We start from the raw sequence: 21,902 nt of genomic DNA on the forward strand, positions 1-21,902 counted from the left end.
AATTTATTTACTTACCTTTCTCACCTGATACCTGTAAATCGGCCGTCTATCTAACTTAGCAGGTATGCAGGCGTTCAAAGTACATATAAAAGCTACTCAGTATCACACGTTTTACCTTTCAGAAAATACCTAAGTTATGTCTGGCAGGCCAGGGCTCTAACTATAGAGAAAATTCTGTAAGGGGCAAAGAAATTGATCGAAAATTTCGTTGAAAAATATTTTTTGTGCTGAATTTAAGAAATAATGTGCACTTTTTAAGCTATTTGCGTTCAGTTGCTGAATACAAAGAGCATTACAATGCACACTATTGTTTTTTTAGAGAGGGGGGGAATCATCCAATTATCTCTTTCGTCGGGGGTGATGGGAGGAGTATTACACTTACTGACTAAAAACCACTCCGTTCGCACTCCTGCTCCTGCATTCTTCGAACAGCAGCCCTAGTAAACCCGCTACATAGCGGGGTCGGGCATCAGCCCTACTTAGTGGATGCCATCTGTGGCTCTTTGAGGTGTGCGCGGAACGCTCGGCACCGTCAAAATAGGATTATAAAACTAATTTCAAGCCACTAATTTCGTATTGTAACCTTAGAAGTGTACAATATCAGTACAAGGTGCTTTGAAGCCAGGGATACTCGAATGAAACGACGTACCTCAGAGCGAGACAAATTTATTGCTGTCAAACCTAGTACCCTAATGTTTTGCCGGTAACGAAACCATATCGCGATTTAACTCGATCCCAACACCATCTATCGAGCTATTAATTTGTAGTATGGTGTTGGAACCGAGTATATCCTTATAAAAAAGACTTACAATTGAACATTCCGCCCACCAAAAGGAACATGACAGTAGTTTTACAAAAAAATATGCACAGAGCACAAAAATACTAGTGTCACCAAAAAATGTATGCATTGTAAATCTGAATGTTTACAGGTGAAATTACTGATCAAAAACCTTAGAAGTTATTATAAATGAAACCAAAATTAACTTTCGTCATTATCTTTATTGACATTTAATCTCCCAAAGTAGTTTAAAAAAACATTTTCACAGAATCTAGTCCGAAATGGATTATTTGTTAAATCTATCTAGTTTTTAAAGGGTCACAACATTTAACCCTATTTTTATAAATAAGTAATAATATATTAGGTACATCACACCGAATTTTTATTTTTATATATGGTGCGATGAGTTTTAGACATCAATTTGAATATTATAAAATGTTCGTGCCTTGCAAAAAACATTAATTCGTGTAACATTACTATAAAGAAACATTAACATGGAAGGTCTTGTAATGTAGACTATACACAAATAAGGCGTCAATTATTGCAACTTCAATAATGTTTACAAAATGTAAAAATCACTTGTGATGACTACATCTGTCAGATGCCAGATGCATTAGCTTACAATACAACTGTTCTTATTGCCTACACCAGAAGAACAATTTTTTCTACATGACATTCTAGTAAAACAAAGTACCTTTTGGTACTAGATAACACTACTACTGCCACATTACTCAACATTATTTTCGATTCCGATGAAGACATGACTAAAGCACAAACTTGATGCCAATTTTTGGATACAATACTATGTATACTTTTACATATTGCCGTCATTTAAGACAACGTTTTCAAATACATACACGAAAAATATACACCTTATGAAACTAATAAAAATAGGTTAATCGTATAATAAAATTAAACTGCATCTTGCAGGTGAACATACCTGTTTCTAGCGTGGCCAGACAGGTAAGGAACTAAATATGAATAAAGTCAAATACTGAAACCCTACTCTCTCCAGACTACCTGCGGACTGGCGATCAACGAGGTCATGTGAGCTTCGTCAACATTTTGGAAGACAAAACTTTATACACATCCATATGTCACAAATTATCTTAATCCTTGAGAATTGCTAGTCCGAAGATGATCCATTTATTCTATAAATCCAATCATTTACACGACAATTCCTTCACAGCGATCAGTATATCGTCAATCCGACTATCCCTGTCTCTTCGCATACGCTAACACTACCTACATCATTAGAATAATCTAAACCTAACTAATATTTAACACTACTGTAAACCGCGGCATTTTATTTATGTGTACTAAAATATTTTGGACAGATCATGACCACGTGTTGGTGACCAAAAAATAAACTTTGTGTAACCCATACACATAATACAAAATATCGGATAGATTTTGTGTTTAACTAATGTACAATTAATGGATATTGATCCTCCTTATGAAGTTCCGAGGTGTGTGAAGCCGCACTCGTGTCCAGAATAGTTAGTATGTCAGCTCGCGTAGTGGCCAGGCCAGAGACCGACACGCAGCAGTGCTCGTACGGCTCCAGGTGCTCTTATCCGTTACTTCTTGGCGGGATTCTCCGATGCGTCCATCTTCTCTTCTGTCTTGACAACCTTACCTTCACCTAAAAACATAAATATTTTTAAATATAAATTGCAGTTCATCTTATCAAATGAATTGTTTAAGACTAATATTAGGATCAGAGTGCCATGTCGTCAGCAAGCGATCGAATTTCGAAGAACATTGCGGGGCATTGAATAACTCAACGCCGTCGCTAGCACAACGGATTTCGAACGCTTTACGACTCGTCATCAAGTTTCATCATTTCCAAAGTTACAAAAAGGCTTTAATTTGATAGGAAGGTAGTGTTATGATTTAAACCCTATTTTGGATAAAAAGGGATGAGTGTGAAGAGTTATCGCAAGTTAATTTAAGTAACAGTTTAAAAAAGTAATTACCGTTGGGCGTGTCAGGTTCTGTGTCAGTATTGGAGCGCCTGCGTTTGCGCGGGAATTTCCAGGCTCCCGTCGCGTGCTTTAGCTTAGGCAGTGGCTCCATGTCTAGCACCTAAACACACAATTTCACGTTTAACTTTGGTACATGGAATTTCAATTTATTGGCCATTCAAAATACAGATTAGTAATCACGGTTTTACCTTGTGTATCTGCCTGAAGGCAATTTGTCTAAGGAATTGTTGGGCCGAAGCAGTCAGATCCTCACGTTTCTGGGGTGGCAAGTTACCCAAAGCATCCTGAAATGTAGAAAACAATAAATCAGCCTATGTCTTCGAGAGATAGAGAATCGGGGAAGCGCCAAACGCCGTGTGTGATGTACGTACGTTGAGTTCCTTCTCGCACGGGTCCCGTAGTCCGGGCCCGTGGTCCAGCAGTAGTCCACCGGCCACAGCCTCCATGACGCGGCGCAGCGCCTCGCCCGGCGACAGCGCCGCGCCCGCAGACTGCATCACGCCCGACACCAACAACTCCATCGCCTGCAGATATCATATGTTCAATCTCCTTGCTACATACACGCACTTGTTTCTTAAGCTACATGTTAATAGTTTACAAAGGTGTCTATCGTAGAATCAAAGTGTGTATGTACTCACGTAGGGGTTGAGCGGAGTCCAGTTGGGAATGCGGCGGCAGAGGTCGCGCATGACGCGGATGATGATGACACAGGACTGCAGCGTGGCGGCCCTGGCCTGGACATAAGGAACCGTTACGGACGCTCGACGGAGCCACTAAATGCGACTAACTCAAGAAACTGCGTTTCCACTTAACATGACTCCTCCCATTTATGGCTACAGAGTGCCAGGAAACGCAGTTTGGGCACATAACAAGCTGTAGCCACATGTTCATGGGAGTTTAGATTGAATCTACGTTAAACAAAACTTTCACTACTTTATGATTGAAGTTAATAAACATGTGACTAAAAATACGTGCGCACTCCCGCATTAAAATGTAAAAAATAATATAAAGCTCGACTCAACAATGACTCGGGAATAAGTAACAGACAGTCGGAGTCTTCGGTAGCTTCCATAGGGCAAGTAGTAGTTAGTAAGTGAGTGGAGTGCGCACACGTATAAGTTAGGCGATGTACCTGGAACCACTTGGCGTGCCGAAGGGCGGCCAACGCGTCCAAACACTTCTGCCGCGGTAGCACATCCTTGTCGTCTCGCTTTATGTCGCCACCGTCTAGCGACAACAACACAAAGGGTGTTTGACCATCAACACATCGACGAAACCGGGGCAAACATCAGTACAAGGGACCTGACCCTGCACCCGACCCCGAGCGAGCCAGACCCCGCGCTACTCCGCCGCATGCAGACCCGGCCGGGCAGCGCGGGGTCCGAGGATACAAGCGGGACTTGCCAACATTACTCAGTACATTATCATGGAGTGTCTATGCAAGGTTCGTGTCAGATTATTTATTTCTATTATGAAAAGCTTCCAAATGCAATTATTCCTAAATCGGATATGATAAAGAATCGTAAATAAAGAAAATAATAAATATATAGTGATAGATATAAAGGAAATGTTTGCTCCGTTTCAGTGAGTGATATACCAGTGCGGAGTCGACGCACGTGATATATCGAAATAGATGATCAAAAATCCTTTTCTTCTCGCTGCATCTTACCTACTCACACCTAAAAATAAGCATTCAACACAGTGCCCGGCACGACTCGCGCCGGGCGTAAACTTTGAACAAATTATCTTTTTTTTTTTCGTCATACTTCAGAGATGTACACAAAAATACTTAGTAAAATACATATACAAGAATATAAAATATATGATATACCGTAATCTAGATAGTTTGTTCTGAGCTGGTCCTCCGATTGGTGGAGTTAAAATTGACGATTTCGACAACCAATTCCACTCGTTCGCCTATTGTCAGCACGCTAAGTTTTGTCTAAAACACTTAAAAAGCCAGGAGCGATCAGAAGTGAGAATACAGAGGTGTGTGTGTGAAATTGGCGGCGTCGAAGATCGTAGAGTACCTCCGGGACACTCACCCGCGGGCTCGCGCATCACGGCCGACGTCAGGCTCACCAGCACCGACACCGCCCCGTCCGACACCACAACCGCGCCCTCCGCCGCCTGCAGCTCCACCTTGTAGCGCGGCTCCTCCGCGCCGCCCTGGGGGACCGTACTGTTGTAGTCACAGGATGGTATATACAGGAGTACAGTGGAGGTGGGTGTACGCACCTTGACCTTGTGCAGGTGCGCGGGCAGGTCGGTGGCGACCCGCTTGAGCAGCGTGACGGTGGGTCGGTCGTGGCACAGCACCACCAGGCGCACGGCGCGGTCGCCGCGCAGCAGCAGCCCCTTGGCCAGCAGCCCCACGCGCATCACGCCCTTCAGCGCGCGCCCGCCCGGGCCCGCCTCGCCCTCGCACGCGAACGAGAACCTGCAACCACGCGGGTACATTACTCCATGACAAATGTCCATCACTAGTCGAACTACGATACGTCACAATACGATAACAATAGACGATATAATAAAAGATTTTTACTCACAACTGATTGTCTCGACCATCTTCTTTTCCTTCTGGTTTTTCAATTTTTTGATCTTCAGGTTTAGTAGGTTTACCAGCAACCTAATAAAAAAGATATTAATAATTAGAATCAAAACATTTTAATAGAATAAACAATGCACTTCACATGTAAGATTTACTTTTTTCTTTTCATAGTTAAGAAAAAAATGTAGACAGAATGGTACCTTAGGCTTGGCCTGTTCGGCGAGTGCGTCGGAGAGCGACTTGAGTGCCTTCTCAGTGTGTGAGACGGCGCGCTGTATGTCCTGCAGCTGCGCGTCGGGCGGGTAGATGTCGGCGTGCTTGCCCAGCACGTGGCGGTCGTCCGACGTCTCGGGCCGACGCCCCACGCCGCCGTACGGCATGCCCATACCCTGCACATGGACTCATTACACTCCACTGTCGACTTACACAGCTGTAGCTCGTCACCGTCAGTGGCTACTTACATGGTGGTGGTGGTGCATGGGGGGCGGTACAGGTCCGCGTCCCCACCATGGCTCCATGCCGCCCTCCCAGTACATACGGTCTTCTTCCTCCATGCCCTATCAAACAAACATTGATTCAATTAATTAGTATCAATTTACACTGAAATATACAACAATAACAACTTTCTTAAACGAAGGGAACCACCTTTAATTTTCTTTACTGTCTAAACAATTTTTAAACCAGATATTATCCCTAAAACCTTTTCCTAAGTCTAAAAAATACTATGCGGAAATTCACATCTAAATCGGTTCATCTAAACGTGAGATAATCACACACATACATTCACACAGGTCAAACTGAGAACCTCCTTTTTTAAGTTGGTAAAAAATTTAAAAGTTGGTGTTACATACTACCACACCCCCTTCTACTACCATTCGGCATTAAATATCGTAATAATAGACATGCTCAAGCCAGGGTATAAATATCGAGTACTAAGCTGAGTATACATACATCGTGCATACGTCGCCGCGCCCACATTTCGTCGCGGACCATCATGCGTTGTGCCTTGGCCTCCGCCAACTTGCGCTGGTGCATCGACGGCTTCACCTTCACCTCCAGGTCCGGTTGTACCTGCATCATAACACCGCACTGTAACTCTGTACCTTCATTCAACGAGAACTATCTATTACTTCAATATGCAGTACAAGATGTTGATGGGTTCTCATTCGCAGTTTTAATCATACGACGCGCGGATCTCTTGGCAATCGAAACGATCGGCCAGGCTCACGCACATCTCAAACCTTTTACTAAGTAATCACTGAACCTGATAAAGACAAGCATGTATGTTGTGTTCCATAATATGTTATTGAGTTTACCTTTTTCTTATACTGCAGCCTGTGGCGACGGCCCTTCATGTGCATCTCCTTGGCGTTGGGATCGTTGAACTTGCAGTCGCAGAGCTTGCAGTTGAAGCTGAGTGCCTTGCCGTCGTCTCCGCGTATCTCCTCGATGTAGTCCTGTCCGACAGGTTGCACCTCTGGCTCTGCGTCGGCATCGTCGTCCTTGTCGTCCCCGTCTTTGTCTTTGTCCCCTTGGGCAGGTATTGGTTGTTTGGTTGAAGTGCCCGCGACAGTACTGAGACCGCCGGACGCTACGAATGCTATCTTCGGCGTCCCCGCCACCGTCTTTTTGGCTGATAGATCGGAAAAGTCAAATTTTCTCTTGTTACTTGCTAGCCAAGTATGCGTTGTTTTGCAAAGATATTTTTGGGCCTTTTCTACATTTATTATGATTTACCAAAGTGTGTTTTGTGACTATTGTTTAACTCAATATTTTTAAGAATTTGTACATTAAAAAAGGCCCATATTTCACACTCCACATATCTGTACTGGGTGCCGAAATCGGTAACGTTGAGAAAATTTGACTGTTGCAATACTATCTGCCAACTAGACGCGCGCTTTTATACAGATATGGCGTTGTGGCGATGCGGGTCAGCATGTATGCGGGCATCAGCAAATATGTTCTCCAGTACTTGGAGAACATATCTGGTAGGCAAATGACATTCACACAAGTTTCTACAGCAGCTGGGACACTAATACCACAGAGTGATAGTTGACACCATTACACAAAGTATTCATATACAGCATTCCATCTACTTATATGCAACATACACATTTATTTATTACAATTAATTATATGTCATAAAATAAGAACTTATTATTACGGTTTTAATTCAATTGTATTAATTGTATTAATAAGTCAAAATTTAATATTAATTTTAATTTCTTCCTTTGGAAAATGGTTTATTTAATCAATAGTTTATATAAAAATGTAACAATATTACAGCAAGTTGGTATAGGACATGCACATGGGTACAGTGGTAGTTACCTTGCGAGAGCTTGGTGGGCTCGGTGGAGGGGATGGGCTTGCCGAGCATGGTGTGCAGCTTGACGACCTTCTGGTGCTTGATGCCGCGCACGTGCGCCGCGTAGGCGTCGGCGCCCGTGCACGTGACGTCGCACAGCTCGCAGCGCAGCGCGCCGCCCGCCGCGCGCCCCGCCGCGCACGCCGCGCCCGCCGCCGCCAGCTTCACCGCCGCCTCCTTCTTCTTGTGCTTCTGGCCCTCCAGGTGCTCCTTGTACGTCTGCACGACATCACACCGTTACTACCACTCATTGGACCACTAGCACCATCACAGAAGTGAAAGGAGTTTATAGGGCCAATGAGAGTTAAAGCCAGACTTCAAAAAGTTTCCAGAAAACCATTAACATCCACCATATCTCGAGGTACAACCTCAGCCCATATTATGATGGAACCGTCGGCGGGACAATGACAAAATAGTAAGATTATCCTTTCTCCACTCAACTTTAGACTAACCTGTGGTCCAGCGCAGGAGATGCGACAAACATCGCAGTAATGCAGTTGCTGTGCCTTAGGTGGAGGCTTGGGACGTCTAGCCTGACCAGCGCCGACGCCAGTCTTGTTGTAGTTTTTCCATCCACTACTTAAAACAAAAAAAATGTATCAGTATTATAAATCACTACTGAACAAGTCATTGTGCATTAAACTCTTGATGATTACTTTTTAATTCTCAGAAATAGGTAAACTTTTAATAAATAAACATTACATGTAAATTTTAAGGTACTAAACAAACTTCTTAACAGTCCTTAAGGTTCTAGTTATAAAGACGTGTGTACTCACGTTCCTCCACCAGTCTTGTTTTGTTGTGCCACATACATGGTGGCTGCGTTGTAGAGAGCTGTGTCATACGCTGTATTGCCTCTGTTGGTTGGCTCTGCGTAACGTTACAAATGTATGAGATGCTGAACTAAGATAACATTTCATTTTCATTATAATGACAACAAAATTAACATCACTTATGTAACTACACCCTACTACTAAGAATATTATGTTGAAAACAGAAAGATTCAACAGTTGCTAAATGATTTCAGAAAATAAGTAAAAATACGAGTAAAAATTTTAAACCTGTACACCATTTTTATCAAAAAATATTAGATAGGTATGTCATCAATAAGCAACAGTATGAAAGTGCATTAAGGGTGCAGAAAATTAGTCTAGTATAAAATAGTGATTAATTAGTTTTAAAATAGAAGTAAATAGGGAAATAATAAAACATTTACTGTTGCCTATCTAAAACATAAGGCAATATTTGCCAATGCCTTCTGCCTACAAGCCAATTAATTAACACAAACTATATAGAATTGTTAATAGATCAAACCAAAGTTTCAGTGCTGTTATGAATCACTATTCCCAAACTAGAAAGTTAATAATAGTCATCAGTAATGATCAAGTCATATAGATAAAGTTTAAATGTAAAACCTTTTGCAACAAATTACTAATTGGCTTTAGGACAAATAGACGAAGACAAGCTAATGCTAAATTCACTAGAAAATAATTAACTTGAGTTAAAATATTTTATACATGATTATATGTGGCAGTGCTCTAGATATTACAGTGAATGATGATGAAAATAGCTTTATAGTTTGTCTTTTTCTTACTGTAAGGCAGAGTTCAGTGATATTCAAATGGAATGGAGAAGCAAACATGCTCCAAAAATTAGCTAAAATATAAATAAAAATAACTAGGAACTAGGGTATTTAAAACAAATATTCTGACTTGTATGCATTTACATTCCATTTGCACACTGTTCCGTGGTTAAGATAAACAAACAAGTACAGTACACAACAGCGAGAGATTGCGGTTTGCATGTTAAAGAGAAGGCGGAGTGTGAGTCCCCTTTTCCTATACATCTGGTAATGATCTGTTATGTAACGGGCGTGCAATAAAACCGCAGTCCCTCGGTGTCGCGTAGTACAAAGAGTACGGTACCTATGTTGACGTGTATATACTGACGTTTGGCGGGCTGCGCGGGCGTGGCGGTGTAGGCCTGCGTGGGGTACGAGGTGGCGGCGGTGGTGGCGGTGTACACGCCGCCGTAGGCCGCCTTGGCGCCGCCGCCGCCCGCGCGCGCCCCGCCCTGCGCGTACATGGAAGTACACTTTACACACATTACACCATCCTCACACATGTGCCATCCAGCACTCTCATAGGCTTACTATGAGAATACTCGTCACATACACATAATGATATCAGTCAATATACGGAAAAAGCATTTTGTACCTGAACTAAACTAACTCTACCTATCATTATTCATCTTAGGGGGATAGAAACAAAATATTTGGAATGGAAAGAAACAAAACATTTGGAATGGGAAGAATCTAAAATAACCTGAGATGAGGATATTATAAACTCATTGATTAGATCTTAGTACTTATCTAACAAAATACAATATTTCAGTCTGATCAAGATTAGTATGGTTGGTTGGTCAAAAAATCCTTGTAATTCAAAGAAAACCATTACATAAATTATCTAGATTTCTAGCATATTCTGAAATATTAACAGATACACTTTTGAGAAAAACGGATATTATCTTAGATATTTTTTTAGATTTCATAGAAACTGGCAAGTATCCAATATAAATAAAACTTTGAAGGCTAGGTTAATGCTCTGAATAAATTGTTTGATAGGTTGATAGAAATAAAAACATTTTATTACGAAAATTGCTAAATGAGAGTAAATAATGAAGAAATTGGCACTTCATAGTAAATAATGGAGAAATTGGCACTTCAAAGTAACTATAAAGCTTATTCTGATACTGTGAAGACAAAAATTATATTATCAAAGATTTTAGAATAAATCTATCTAATTAGGAAGGAAGTATTGATTGAGACAGCATTTCTAATGCTTTCATAAGTTTTGCTAAAACTTTGAACACATTATTTTGTCACTGTTTGGACATGACTTACCTGGGCGTAAGTAGCTGGAGTGGAATATGCTGGTTTGGCGGCAGCGGCGTCGTATGTAGGCTGGGGTTGAGGCGGCGCCGCGGCAGGATACGCTGCAGCAGCTTGCTGGTAGTAGGCCGACTTGCTGGCGTCGTAGGCCGAGGCCGCCGCTGCCGCTGCGTGCGCGTGGGCGTGAGCCGCTGCTGGTAAAATCACACCTGTTATAGCAGTACTAGTGTCATGAAGTGATATTACACATCACATTCACTTGTGTAAGTAGGTCAAATATTAGCAACTCTGCACTAAACAATTGGATTCTAGATTGTCAAACATCAGGAATATTCATTTTCAGTGTAAATATTAATAGCAATAAATCATATGCGAAGAATCCTACATAAAATCTTGCAAATTATATTTGAGGCCCAATCATTCCAATCCCGATTTGTTGAAAATTTTAATGTGAAAGGGACTATTTTTTTCGGTACCTAATATTCTAGTAGTATAGAAAGAGGTTGTGTGAATTTCATTTTTATTTACTGCTATATTTAAGAGATAATTAAAAATAAATACTGTTTTACTTAGATCAGTATTCCAGCAGATTAAGGACTTGATTTTTTTTAAATAAATAGTGTCTTACTTAGATCAGTACTCCGGCTGATCAAGGATCTGATTTAACTATTACCATAAAATTAACTTTTAAGCTGAGTGTTTTGTTTATTTGTTTCAAAGAGACAGATCATATCAGCGGGTTAATTTTTGACAATCCAATTCAAGGTTATTAGACCAGTTATGGTTCCAAACGTAAATTGATTAAAAGCAGTAAGATAAATACTTAGAGCTTTAGTTTTAGACATGTAGTTTTGCCAGTATAAATTTCCCTTGTAGTAAATAATGTTAATAAAAACAAATAACAGTAATTAATCAATGACAGGATCAATAAATATTAACAGTAATTATAGAACATATCAAATCACATTTATTGCAAAAAGAGCACTGTAATGTGATACACATAATGTAGCTCATGGAATGAGATGTGATGATAGTTTTTATTTCTATTGAGCTGAGTCAGCCAACCAAAGAGAGGTACAGTTATCTGGCTAACCAGTGAATCACCAGCACAGGTCACTGACAGGAAGCAGTTTGTTAACAATACGTAAGTAGCCACTTTTTATCACCTTCAATACATTGCTGAATAGCCATTTTACAATAACTCAATTAGGCAAATCATGTCGTAGTGTTATCGATTTTACGGATAGTCGTTATGGAGATATCTAAAGCGAATCTTTTTTACAGGTGTAAACAATAGTGTTTAACAACGTCTATAAGCAATTTCAAAGTCTTTACGTACCTTGCGTGGCCGCTGCTGCCTGGTATGCAGTGTCGTATCCTGTGGCGGCGGCGCGCTGGGTGCCGTAAGTAGCGGCAGTTGCAGCTGGAGCTACGGCATATCCAGTCTGCCCGCCGTAAGCCGCACTAGCCGTTGCCGCGCTAAAATAATATCACGCTCACTTTACACTTAAAAATCACATTTCACTCTGAAATTCTCACGATCAATACAATTTGGACGCCATTTTGATTAAGACAAACATGAGCACAAGGCACATCCATCACAAATCTCTCATAGTACATTCATTAGGTTTATTTCATTTTTTTTAACTAAAACACAATTGAACTTACCCGTATTGGGTTCCTCCATGAGTAAACCCAAAATAATTATTTGCTGCCATCATTTACCAATTATCCGCGTCGAAACAACAGACGCTTCAGAGTGGAAAAGACCGGCGTTTTGTTTGTCTTTGACAAATATGGCCGCGACCGCGATCAAATTAACCCGTCAGTGTTGCTAGGCAGAAAATAAAATTACCTTCCATCATTCTATTTTTATCATTCAATCATAGAAAAGCATAAATAAATTACTTCATTTAATAAGCATTTTATTTCTTCTTGTAGATCTTAAAAAAATAATAACTTTCAAGGCATATCGTTTACATAATACTAGGTTTTACGTGGTTTTTATTTGTGAAATATTTTTAAATTACCAAGAATTATGGTTAAAAGGCTATCGATTGGCCATCCTCATCATAGATTCCGATCAGAAATCTAAGTAGCGTTCAGTATAAATGAAATTTGGACGAAACGTTCAAAATAAAGAAAAACAATATAAATAAATCTATTCGTATTCATCATGTGTTTTTAGAACGTAGAAGACGTTAAAAACACATGGAAGAATCCCCGTAAGAAAAATATATATATGCAGAGAGATCCTTTTAAAATTTTAATTGTACGGAACACCAGGTATCGTTTATTTTACTATTTTTAATGAATAAATAAATTATTTATTTATTGCTCTTCAGAATACCAAATAATATTATTGTCTGTGTAAATAACGTAAATCATCAAAATTAAGTTTGGGGTTGTAGCCAACATTTAAACGCCTATATCGTGAGTGACCCGGTTGTGGCCACTTTAAGAATTTTGTCGACTTTGAGGCTTTCTTAACTTATAGTTTTTGTTATCACGAACATATTTCTTGTAAAAAGTCATTTAACATGTATTAATCTTGCCTAAGAAAATCCTTTTTTTAAAGAACGTCCAGTAAAAAAATAACTGTATAAAAAAGAAAAAAAAAAGGGAGTTTGTGCCATTTTTGGCCAGATTCGTGCCATTTCTGGCCACGGTCGTGTGCCAGTTCTGGCCATCAAAAATACAATAAAAGTAATCAAAATTTATTAATTAAATTTGACATTTTAGAAACAATGGTTTTCATTTAGTCTGGAAAATACGAAATATTATTACTTCACTTGAATTTAACTTACAAATAAAGAGATCAACATTTATATAACGTTGGTAAAAGCTGCAAAGTAAACTGACCTCCCTTTGTGTGAAGGCAATTTATTGCATCTCTGAAAATGAAAAATATGTGTTTGTTGATATGTAAAGCCAAGGAAAAATAATAAATAAATTACGATAAATGACTAGAAGTGGGGCGTTTACGTACAAAAGTTTTGGCCAGCCGTGTGGCCAAAGATGGAGAAATTCATAATTTTGTCTCCATTAGTGGCCACCTTCTCCCACTTCGGAAACATATGGCGACAAAATAACTTTAGTTCCACTTAGACAATATATTCTTCATGTAGTATTAACATAAACATCCAAACAATAAGCAAAGATTAAAAAAATAAAAACGAAATCCTCACCCGCTCGCCTAAGCCTTTTTGTTAAGATCTTAACAATTTCACCCTCAACTAAAAAGAATGACTTGTTGCATCGAAGTGAAGTTTGACACATCAAAGCTGCCAACGGTGTCATGTGTATGTGAAATTGTATATTTCTATAAATGCCCACTACACAAGAGAAAATCCTAGTGGGTTGCAAAGTTTCATGTTAAAAAAAAATGTAATGCACAAGCCTTAATTTTGAGGTCTAATGAATATTTTTTCACATTCACTAATGGGATTTTACCCAAACTTTACCCCAGACTTTCTCCTATGTTGTCCATTTATAAACATACTTAAACTTAAACATACAATAAATGAATAATCTATACAAGCTGCAGATTTTTTTAACTTCTCTAGGACTTTTTTTAAATTCTCAAAGTTTTAAGTCTTCAAGCACTGTGCAGAACATACTTATCATTGTAACAATTTTTTAAGGGTAAGTAATCCACAAATGGGTAAAAACATTTGCATGTAGTCACTTAAACAATTGTATTTATTTACTGTTTATGTTACAAAATGGAAAATGGTAGTTGTAGTAGATATACAAGTTGTTCACTCATTAAGACATAAAATATAGATCACAAATACTATAAATACTTAGTAAGTATATAAAATAATTATGAGAAGTTAACACAGAAAATGCAAATGAGTACTTTATTACATTATGGTTCCACTTATACAAAGGAGGTTTAACATCTTCAGCAAAGGCTTATTCTGGATGAAGATATCTTTTAGCAGTCTTCTCTGTCTTATTGCATTTTGCTGATGTAGGATTTTTCTTCTTGAGAGTCTAAAATTAGTGTTGTCTCCTTCTTCTATCCCAATAATAACTTAAAAATTATTGTGAGTATATTCAATATGATTAGTGGAACTGAAAAATAATTAATGAAGAATTTATTATACGGTAGTTAATAATTAATTCAAACAATAATGAAAGAAGTAGAACTTACTCCTTGTGACTGTTCTGATAGATCTAACCAAGTTTAAAATTTGGAACTTCACTGTGGACTGGTCTTCAAATCCTTGGTTTGGATTGTTGGATCCCCATCCCACTAAGGAACGAAAGTAAAAACATTTAATACATAATTTCAATAGGCATTCATTGCGACATTAGGTTAGACTTACTTAGTTACTCACTTTTCTGCATAAATCTTTCTTCGTGTAACACACAAACTGCATTCAAGCAAAGCAGGGATGCTTCGAACAAATTCCATAATGTAAGCATAGTAAAAAATTGTGTTTTGATAAAATTATTAAAAGAAAATCGTCGGTATTTGTTGTGACAGTTTTAGTACACACAATACGATTTGACAATTTTGACAATGACAGTAAAATGACGAGTAAGCATTTTTGACATCAGCAGTACACTCCGGTTCACGGTGCGATACCTAAATAGTTTCAGAAATAAATTAAGATGGCTATTGATTTTCTTATATGAAAAGACATCAATATACATTGCCAGAAATCTAGAAAAAGATTTTAAGTGATTACTTAATCGAGAAAAATATCAGTATTAAGGAAGAAAAATATCAATGAAAAAGAGTACGAGAAACAAAGGCCATAGAAACCTAAGTCAAGTCAATGTCAAATGACTGTCATTTATGTCAATCTCTGTGGATTGTCTTTGCTTTGTTATCATTGTCATTTATTTATCGTTATCAGTATTCAGCTGCTGTTGCTCACTGTTGTGGAGTTCATAGAATGAGTAAAAACATAACAATTACCTAAATAAGGTAAAGTGATGTATGCTTACTGAACTACACCTTTGTCGATAGTTAAATTCAAAGATATCCGTACATATCTGCTTTGGTTGAGTTTGTTTATTGATGAAGAAATATAACACTTGCTTACCTTGAGGTTTGTATTTGTATTTACATATTTTTATTCTTCATGTAATTTCAAATATTATTGGATAGTGGATAAGTTTACTATGTCCTGGATACAGTACTTAAACCGACCAGTCAATGATACAAAAGCATGGGATTTTAACAATTAAAACTTGCTAGCCTTCTCGCGAACTGAAATCTGGATTCGGATTGCCGGTAACTACCGACAGTCCGTTGTGGAATTCAGAGCGTCGTTACCATTTCATGTAATCTTCAGGATAACTCGCTGAACAGAGTTAGCGCATAAAGATTTACTATACAAAATATTTTGCAGGTGGTGCCTGAAATAAAACATGTCTGAAACAAATAATGATGATAAACAGAAGATTATGGTCATAGAATACAATGACAAAATGGATATTGATGCCAAAAATATTAGACTAGAAGAAATTGTACTGGACTCTTCTAGTGAAAATGGTATAATTTGGTTATTTTTTATATCACTGGTAATAGTTGTACAGTACTTAGAGTTACTAGGTTGTTGTATTTATTAACAGACTTTGTACCTAATTTTTGAATAGTACCACATAACATGTAGACTATAAAATTACAAACAGACACTCCATTTCTGTTTCTAATTTTTCATAACATATTTCCAGACAGTCACGCAGGAGATGAGACCAAAGAGATTATCATTGAATTGGTAGAAATAGAGCCAGATGAAGTAATAGTTAAAGTACCTGGACCAGATGAAATGTCCATAGATACACCAAATGCATCTATTGCAGAACTTACTGTCAGAAGGTTGGATGAGGTAGAGAGTGGGCAGCAAGAGAAAACAAAAGCTCTAGAAGTGGACCCAGTCCCAGGATCCTCAACTGTTTCTGAAGTATCTTTAATACCTCAAAAGGAAAGTGTTCAGCTGTTTGCAGAGGACACTGGCCCTCAACTATATGATGCTAAATGTCCATTAGTCACATTACCTATCATCACTAAGAACCTGCCAAAAGTATTTCAATACCTCCCCGTACATGGTAAGCCACAAGACAAAAATATGAAGGACTTCTTTTCAAATAAAATTAAAGAATTTGTCGGAAGTGGCCTCACTGATGATGAGTTTCAAGAGTTAGAAGATTACTGCAGGTAATTCTTTTTACAAGGAGTAATTTTTTGTATAGAGGCATACAAACAGATAGATTACCTGATAGTAAGTCATCAAATTTACCTTCACATACCTACTTGCAAGACCAAAGGTACCAAAAGCGCATTGGCAGCCTAGCCCAGTTTAAAATTTGTTGTCCTGTATTTCTTATTCCTTAAGTTATTCATATAAAAATATTCTATTTTTCAGTCCGAATCATTTAAAAACAGGAAGAGAGATAGTGATGGGAACAAATGTCCCGGTAATGGGTGTTGTGAGCGGGAATATAAAACACAACCTGGATGAGCCTCCGGAGGTAATTGAGGACCCAGATCTCTGTATACTGAAGAAGAATAAACAACGTATAGAGAAGGATAAAAAGGGATTGTTCACGAAGAAACTTAAATACAGAGGAGTACGGAACCTGCCTTTTACACAGGAGGTGAGATTATTGCAATGCTCAAGTGTTACTATTTATAAGGCTCCTTTTTATACTAGTATTGGTAGCATCAAATTTTTTTTTTATGTTAAATGGGCTGACGTTTGGCCGCTACCTCGCCTGATGGTAAGTGATGATGCGGCCTACGATGGAGCACGTCTGCCCATAAGCAACCTATTCACTCAGGCTTTGAAGACACCCAGGTTATACTCATCAGGAAATACAGACTCTGGCAAGGAGTTCCACTCCCTAGCAGTTCGCACAAGGAAGCTTGAAGCAAAGCGCTTCATGCGAGTGGGTGGGATAATTTACGGGTTCCCTGATTATATGCGGACACTATAGCCTATGTTTGCTTGCTTGTGTTACAGATGTATCACAATCTGCCCACAGCTAAGCCTGCAGTAGAGGTACCTGATGTTGACCTTGAGCCCGGTAAAGACGTTCTGTACCGAGTTAGGGTCTACAGGCCTTATACTTATAGCATGGTTAAAGAAAGATTCGTAAGTATAGTTATAGTCTTAATATGATAGTTTGCCTGACCCTATATTCGATTGTTGTGATTTGATGACTGAGATAGTCGCTCTAATACTCTGAACATCACCGGAAAATCAAATATCTAGTCAGAAATAGTCACAACAATAATTATCCCTGGTATATCCTATCAGTCTGTCTGTCTACAATCATGAAACATATTAAATTAACTAAAAATCACGGTTTACTCACGTAAATTAATGGAGAAAAGTTCTACTAGTTTCGAGGTCCAGACTCTTCGTGATGAGCAGCGTGCGCAGACGCGGTGACGTCGCACAGCCTACTGCGAGTCTCTTTTTGACTCTAAACTAGTAGAGTTCCACGAATTTACGAGTAAACCGTGATTTTTAATTAATTATGTATGTCTCAATATCATCTATAATAAAATTATTCCACCATATTGTTTGTAATATTAATTTTAAAACAAATACCTCCGCAGACCCGCACCCGCCACTCAGTGTTCTGCTACGACATAATACTGACGGGGCGACACAGGCTGTCGGAGCTGCGCGACCGGTTCGTCTGCCACAACGACTTCGACATGAGGGTCGATGTCTCCAACAACCCCGACATACTGCCCAGTGCTAAGGCCAAGGTATTTTGGTATTATGTCGTTAAAAACTGTTGAAGCGTCAAGCTAATATTATGAATGGGCAAGTTTGGTTGTTTGTTTGGACGTTTGTCCGTCAATCACGCTGAAACTACTGAATGGATATTCGTGAAATTTGGTATACAGAAGGTATGAGCTGACTTAGATGATAGGATTTTTTTCCATGGGAATGCGAAGCCGCTGGCAAAAAATAGTATTACATATGTATAAGTTTTATAGCAGATTCATCGAGTTGTCGAACCACCAAAGATTATCCTGCAAGTCCAACGAAACACCAAAGTTAAAAACAGTTATGTCAGTTATTACGGACTTTTGTGGACGATAAACCATGCTCTGCTTGTTTTGCCCGTTTTAATTTAAAAGTTTTTTACTCTCCTTGTAGACTGCGCTAAATGGCATATAACTGGTCATCTTAAATTCCAGGAGCTGTTCCCATCAGGCTTCCTGTTCATAAACAACGTGTTCTACGTGGACACGCGGGAAGGGTGCGTGGACTACAGCGAGCCTATACGAGAGTGGGCCATTAAGAAGGACCTCGGCAACTTCCCCAAGAAAGACATGTGTCAAGTTAAATTGGAAGATCTTGTACTGAAGTTGGGGTATCCGGAGGTGAGATAATGTTTGAAGGAAAGGCAATTTGAACCCTATTTCATGATGTCAATAGTCTAAAATTGCTTACACTAACGATTTCTTCTCAAAATTTAACTTATCGGTTGTAGATTTGACTGTAATATAATTTCTACTCATTTTGTAATGTAATTTGAACCTTATTTCAAAACAGGAAGGTCTAAATTCGCGCACACAAGTAATCTATAACTTTTCTATTTTAAATCTGTTTCTCTTCACTCTTTCCAGGTGTACGTCCACCAAGGGAACTGCGAACACGTATTTTTATTCTCAGAAGTACGGTTACTGAACCCAACGGATCCACTGCGTCTTTCCAACTACCCCTGTTCAACGGCCATTGCGCAGAACCAAACCGTATACTGCACTACTTGCGCAGAATTCTCAGCTAAATGGATCGTGGTGGGGTGTAGTCGGGTGCCCTTCGATCCAGCCTTCTTCTGCGAGACCTGTTTCAAACAGTACCTTTACAAAGACGGTAAAAAGATCGGTGATTTCAAAGCTTATTCTTATAGAGGAAATGCTTTGAATGTTCTTAAGCCTTGAAGAAGATGGCTGACAATGTAATATGTTTCTTATTCCTTAGTAATAAAGCCTATGAGGTACATCACAACTGTGTTGGTGACTTGCTGGTCCACCAAATGTATGTGATGAATAAATAAATGTGATAATGAGAAGTTGACAATAAGAGAAGAACTATCAGTATACATACATCTAGTCTACTGTAATTTAGTATGGACTACAATAACGCGACGTCTTGCGTGAGCGATCTAGGAGCGAACGCAAAGCGGTGCGGTCACACGCGAATTCAACGCGATGCGGTGTGACGCGGCGGCTATATACTACGTGCATGTCAATCGTTTCGTTTTGATTCTGTTTCCGTTGTTATAATCACAAACGTGGCGACACCGCGGCCAGCTCGCGCGAAAATATCAAGCCAAGTAACCTACGTTGAAGCCGTAGGCCACGTCACACGACAATACAGCACCGGATCGCCTTCGCGTCTAGTCCGTTTATGCAGGACGTCGCGAATAGAATCGTTTGTTTATTTGTTTGCATTGAGGCTCGGAAACTACTAGAGCTATTTGAAATATTCTCACACTACAAAAGTTTACTATAAAAGGATCGGATCAAGACCTACGCTAAAAAGGCCACTTGATGACACGGACGGAGTTGCAGGCATAGCTAGTGTATATTATTGTAATATTTTAAAACTACTTAAACTTAGGTGTAATTTCCCAAGATAAGTGTAATTAGTTAATTGGAAATGAGACTGGTAGAAAATATTGGGTGATATTATTTTTATTTGTATATAGGAGAGGAGGAGAAAATACTAAGATGCCCCAATTTGTTAAAAATATATGAGATATAAAGTAAACACAATGTTTCTCTGAAAATCTTATATTGTTCAGAGGTAACTAATATCTTTGTTATTAGTAAACTCTATTCACAAGTATATCTTTCCATTTGTTTTAATATTTTTTATATAAAATATAAAATAGTATTTTACTTATTCCGCCATCAACTCATATGTCATGTGCGCCCCCGTGTTCCACGGAAAACTTACGAACTGAAATGACATTGAAGAAGATTGTTTTTCAAACACTGATAAATTGGTAAATTAATAATTTACTACCGAACATATTTTAAAAATATAACCAAAATGTATCCATGTGTGTATATTGCATAACACTTTGCAAGTTGTTGGGAAATTTTGAATCTCAAACCTGTAAAATATGTTTTTAAACAGAAAAGGGCGATAACACTATTTGTACATTACATATCGTATATACTAAAATATTGTATGGTATAGACAGGATTCTATACACATTTTTGTTGCCAAACTGAAATAAACTTTTTAAGTCATGATTTGTTTTTTTTATTTGTCTAATGCATACCTACTGGAATCTCCTAACTTATGTATATAAGAAGGAACACAGGGATGATTTGTAATAGGTAACCTAAGCATCTGACAATTCCTTTAGTCAATAGGACACGAGGTAAGGTGTCCTTACATTATAAGAATATTTACTTTTCTTTAGGCTTAATTTTCTTTACTGTCATCGGGAAAATGTTTCAAGAGCTACTAGCGAAAAACATAAGGGCAATATTAGGAAGTAACTTCGAATCAATTGTGATTAGATTCAATAGTCTGCTTAAAAGTCGGAAACGGCTGAACACATACCCACTAAAACTTTGAAATGTGAGAAAAATACTAATGGGAAATCTTTCGTGAACATAGCAACGGGAATAGCTAGTGTTATGTAGGTAGAAGTATGCAACAGTATGTATTGTACATACGCGATGAGGTCAGCCTCCCATCCTTTGCGTGTTTGGAGTGATTGATACATTTATCTGAGATCAGCAGCTGATTGGCTCAATCAAGATAGCATGTTCCCACACCGTCGTGTTATTTGTGGAACTCACGGAATAAATATATACTGCTGTAAGAATGTTTGTATGTTATTTGGTTGGGCATAGAAGATTATGCAATGTGCGACTCACCTACCTGTCTATATATACCTAGTAACTTTTAGAACAATTTGCTATACCAAAAAATAAGGTTGAGCTTGAGCACCCCTGAGAAGGAATAAGTAGTACTTGCATAACCATTCACTTCTGATGAACATTAGGTACTCTAAACAGTTAGAGTTAAATATAGTACTAAACTAGAACTGGTCATAGAGATACTTGACTTCGGAGCTGCGGACTACCTAGTAGGTTTACCGGGCCTCCAGCTCGAAGTGCAGGAGTAGGAATGGGTCGGTTTTTAGTTAGTAACAGTCTGTCACTCCCTCTCGCCTCACGCAAGATGAGAGAAGTCATTGGATTTTCTCCACATAAAAAAAGGGATATTTCACTAGATGTTAGAATAGATGCAAATAAGACTCGAGCGAATCAGCGGGTCACTGCTAGCTGCGGGATAATTGTCCAAGGTATGTCGTTGGTG

The 21,902-nt window shown here is 38.7% G+C and overlaps 3 protein-coding genes across 15 annotated transcripts; 1 reads left to right on the plus strand and 2 right to left on the minus strand.

Moving 5' to 3' along the window:
- Positions 1-979: 979 nt before the first annotated feature.
- Positions 980-12,409, minus strand: LOC118273929 (zinc finger RNA-binding protein). 11 transcript variants are annotated; one of them, XM_035591148.2, is made up of 20 exons: positions 12,241-12,409; positions 11,912-12,051; positions 10,585-10,763; positions 9,608-9,776; positions 8,459-8,552; positions 8,135-8,261; positions 7,646-7,901; positions 6,634-6,950; positions 6,269-6,388; positions 5,779-5,874; positions 5,518-5,706; positions 5,316-5,395; positions 5,005-5,206; positions 4,812-4,935; positions 3,899-3,993; positions 3,405-3,500; positions 3,138-3,290; positions 2,955-3,050; positions 2,758-2,866; positions 980-2,423 (listed from the first exon to the last, which is right to left on the minus strand). In XM_035591148.2, the coding sequence occupies exons 1-20, from the start codon at positions 12,291-12,293 to the stop codon at positions 2,359-2,361; spliced, it is 2,760 nt and encodes a 919-aa protein (XP_035447041.1). In that variant the 5' UTR covers positions 12,294-12,409; the 3' UTR covers positions 980-2,358. The 11 variants fall into 11 exon arrangements, 10 of the variants coding, with proteins under 10 accessions (XP_035447041.1, XP_035447047.1, XP_035447040.1 ...); XM_035591154.2 differs by having other exon boundaries at positions 8,135-8,258; positions 10,585-10,766; XM_035591147.2 differs by having other exon boundaries at positions 10,585-10,766.
- A 375-nt stretch (positions 12,410-12,784) lies between these two features.
- Positions 12,785-20,824, plus strand: LOC126912832 (snRNA-activating protein complex subunit 3). Of its 3 annotated transcripts, none has more exons than XM_050707006.1 (8): positions 12,785-12,858; positions 15,942-16,084; positions 16,267-16,750; positions 16,959-17,190; positions 17,556-17,687; positions 18,158-18,313; positions 18,752-18,937; positions 19,184-20,824. In XM_050707006.1, the coding sequence occupies exons 2-8, from the start codon at positions 15,961-15,963 to the stop codon at positions 19,496-19,498; spliced, it is 1,629 nt and encodes a 542-aa protein (XP_050562963.1). In that variant the 5' UTR covers positions 12,785-12,858; positions 15,942-15,960; the 3' UTR covers positions 19,499-20,824. The 3 variants fall into 3 exon arrangements, with proteins under 3 accessions (XP_050562963.1, XP_050562958.1, XP_050562955.1); XM_050707001.1 differs by lacking the exon at positions 12,785-12,858 and adding an exon at positions 15,407-15,514; XM_050706998.1 differs by lacking the exon at positions 12,785-12,858 and adding an exon at positions 15,430-15,638.
- On the minus strand, positions 14,254-15,105 carry LOC118274058 (immediate early response 3-interacting protein 1). Its single transcript, XM_035591413.2, has 3 exons — positions 14,919-15,105; positions 14,732-14,833; positions 14,254-14,652 (listed from the first exon to the last, which is right to left on the minus strand). The coding sequence occupies exons 1-3, from the start codon at positions 15,004-15,006 to the stop codon at positions 14,597-14,599; spliced, it is 246 nt and encodes an 81-aa protein (XP_035447306.1). The 5' UTR covers positions 15,007-15,105; the 3' UTR covers positions 14,254-14,596.
- Positions 20,825-21,902: the final 1,078 nt, after the last annotated feature.

This window comes from Spodoptera frugiperda, chromosome 3, assembly GCF_023101765.2.
Source record: "Spodoptera frugiperda isolate SF20-4 chromosome 3, AGI-APGP_CSIRO_Sfru_2.0, whole genome shotgun sequence".
NCBI lineage: Eukaryota > Metazoa > Arthropoda > Insecta > Lepidoptera > Noctuidae > Spodoptera > Spodoptera frugiperda.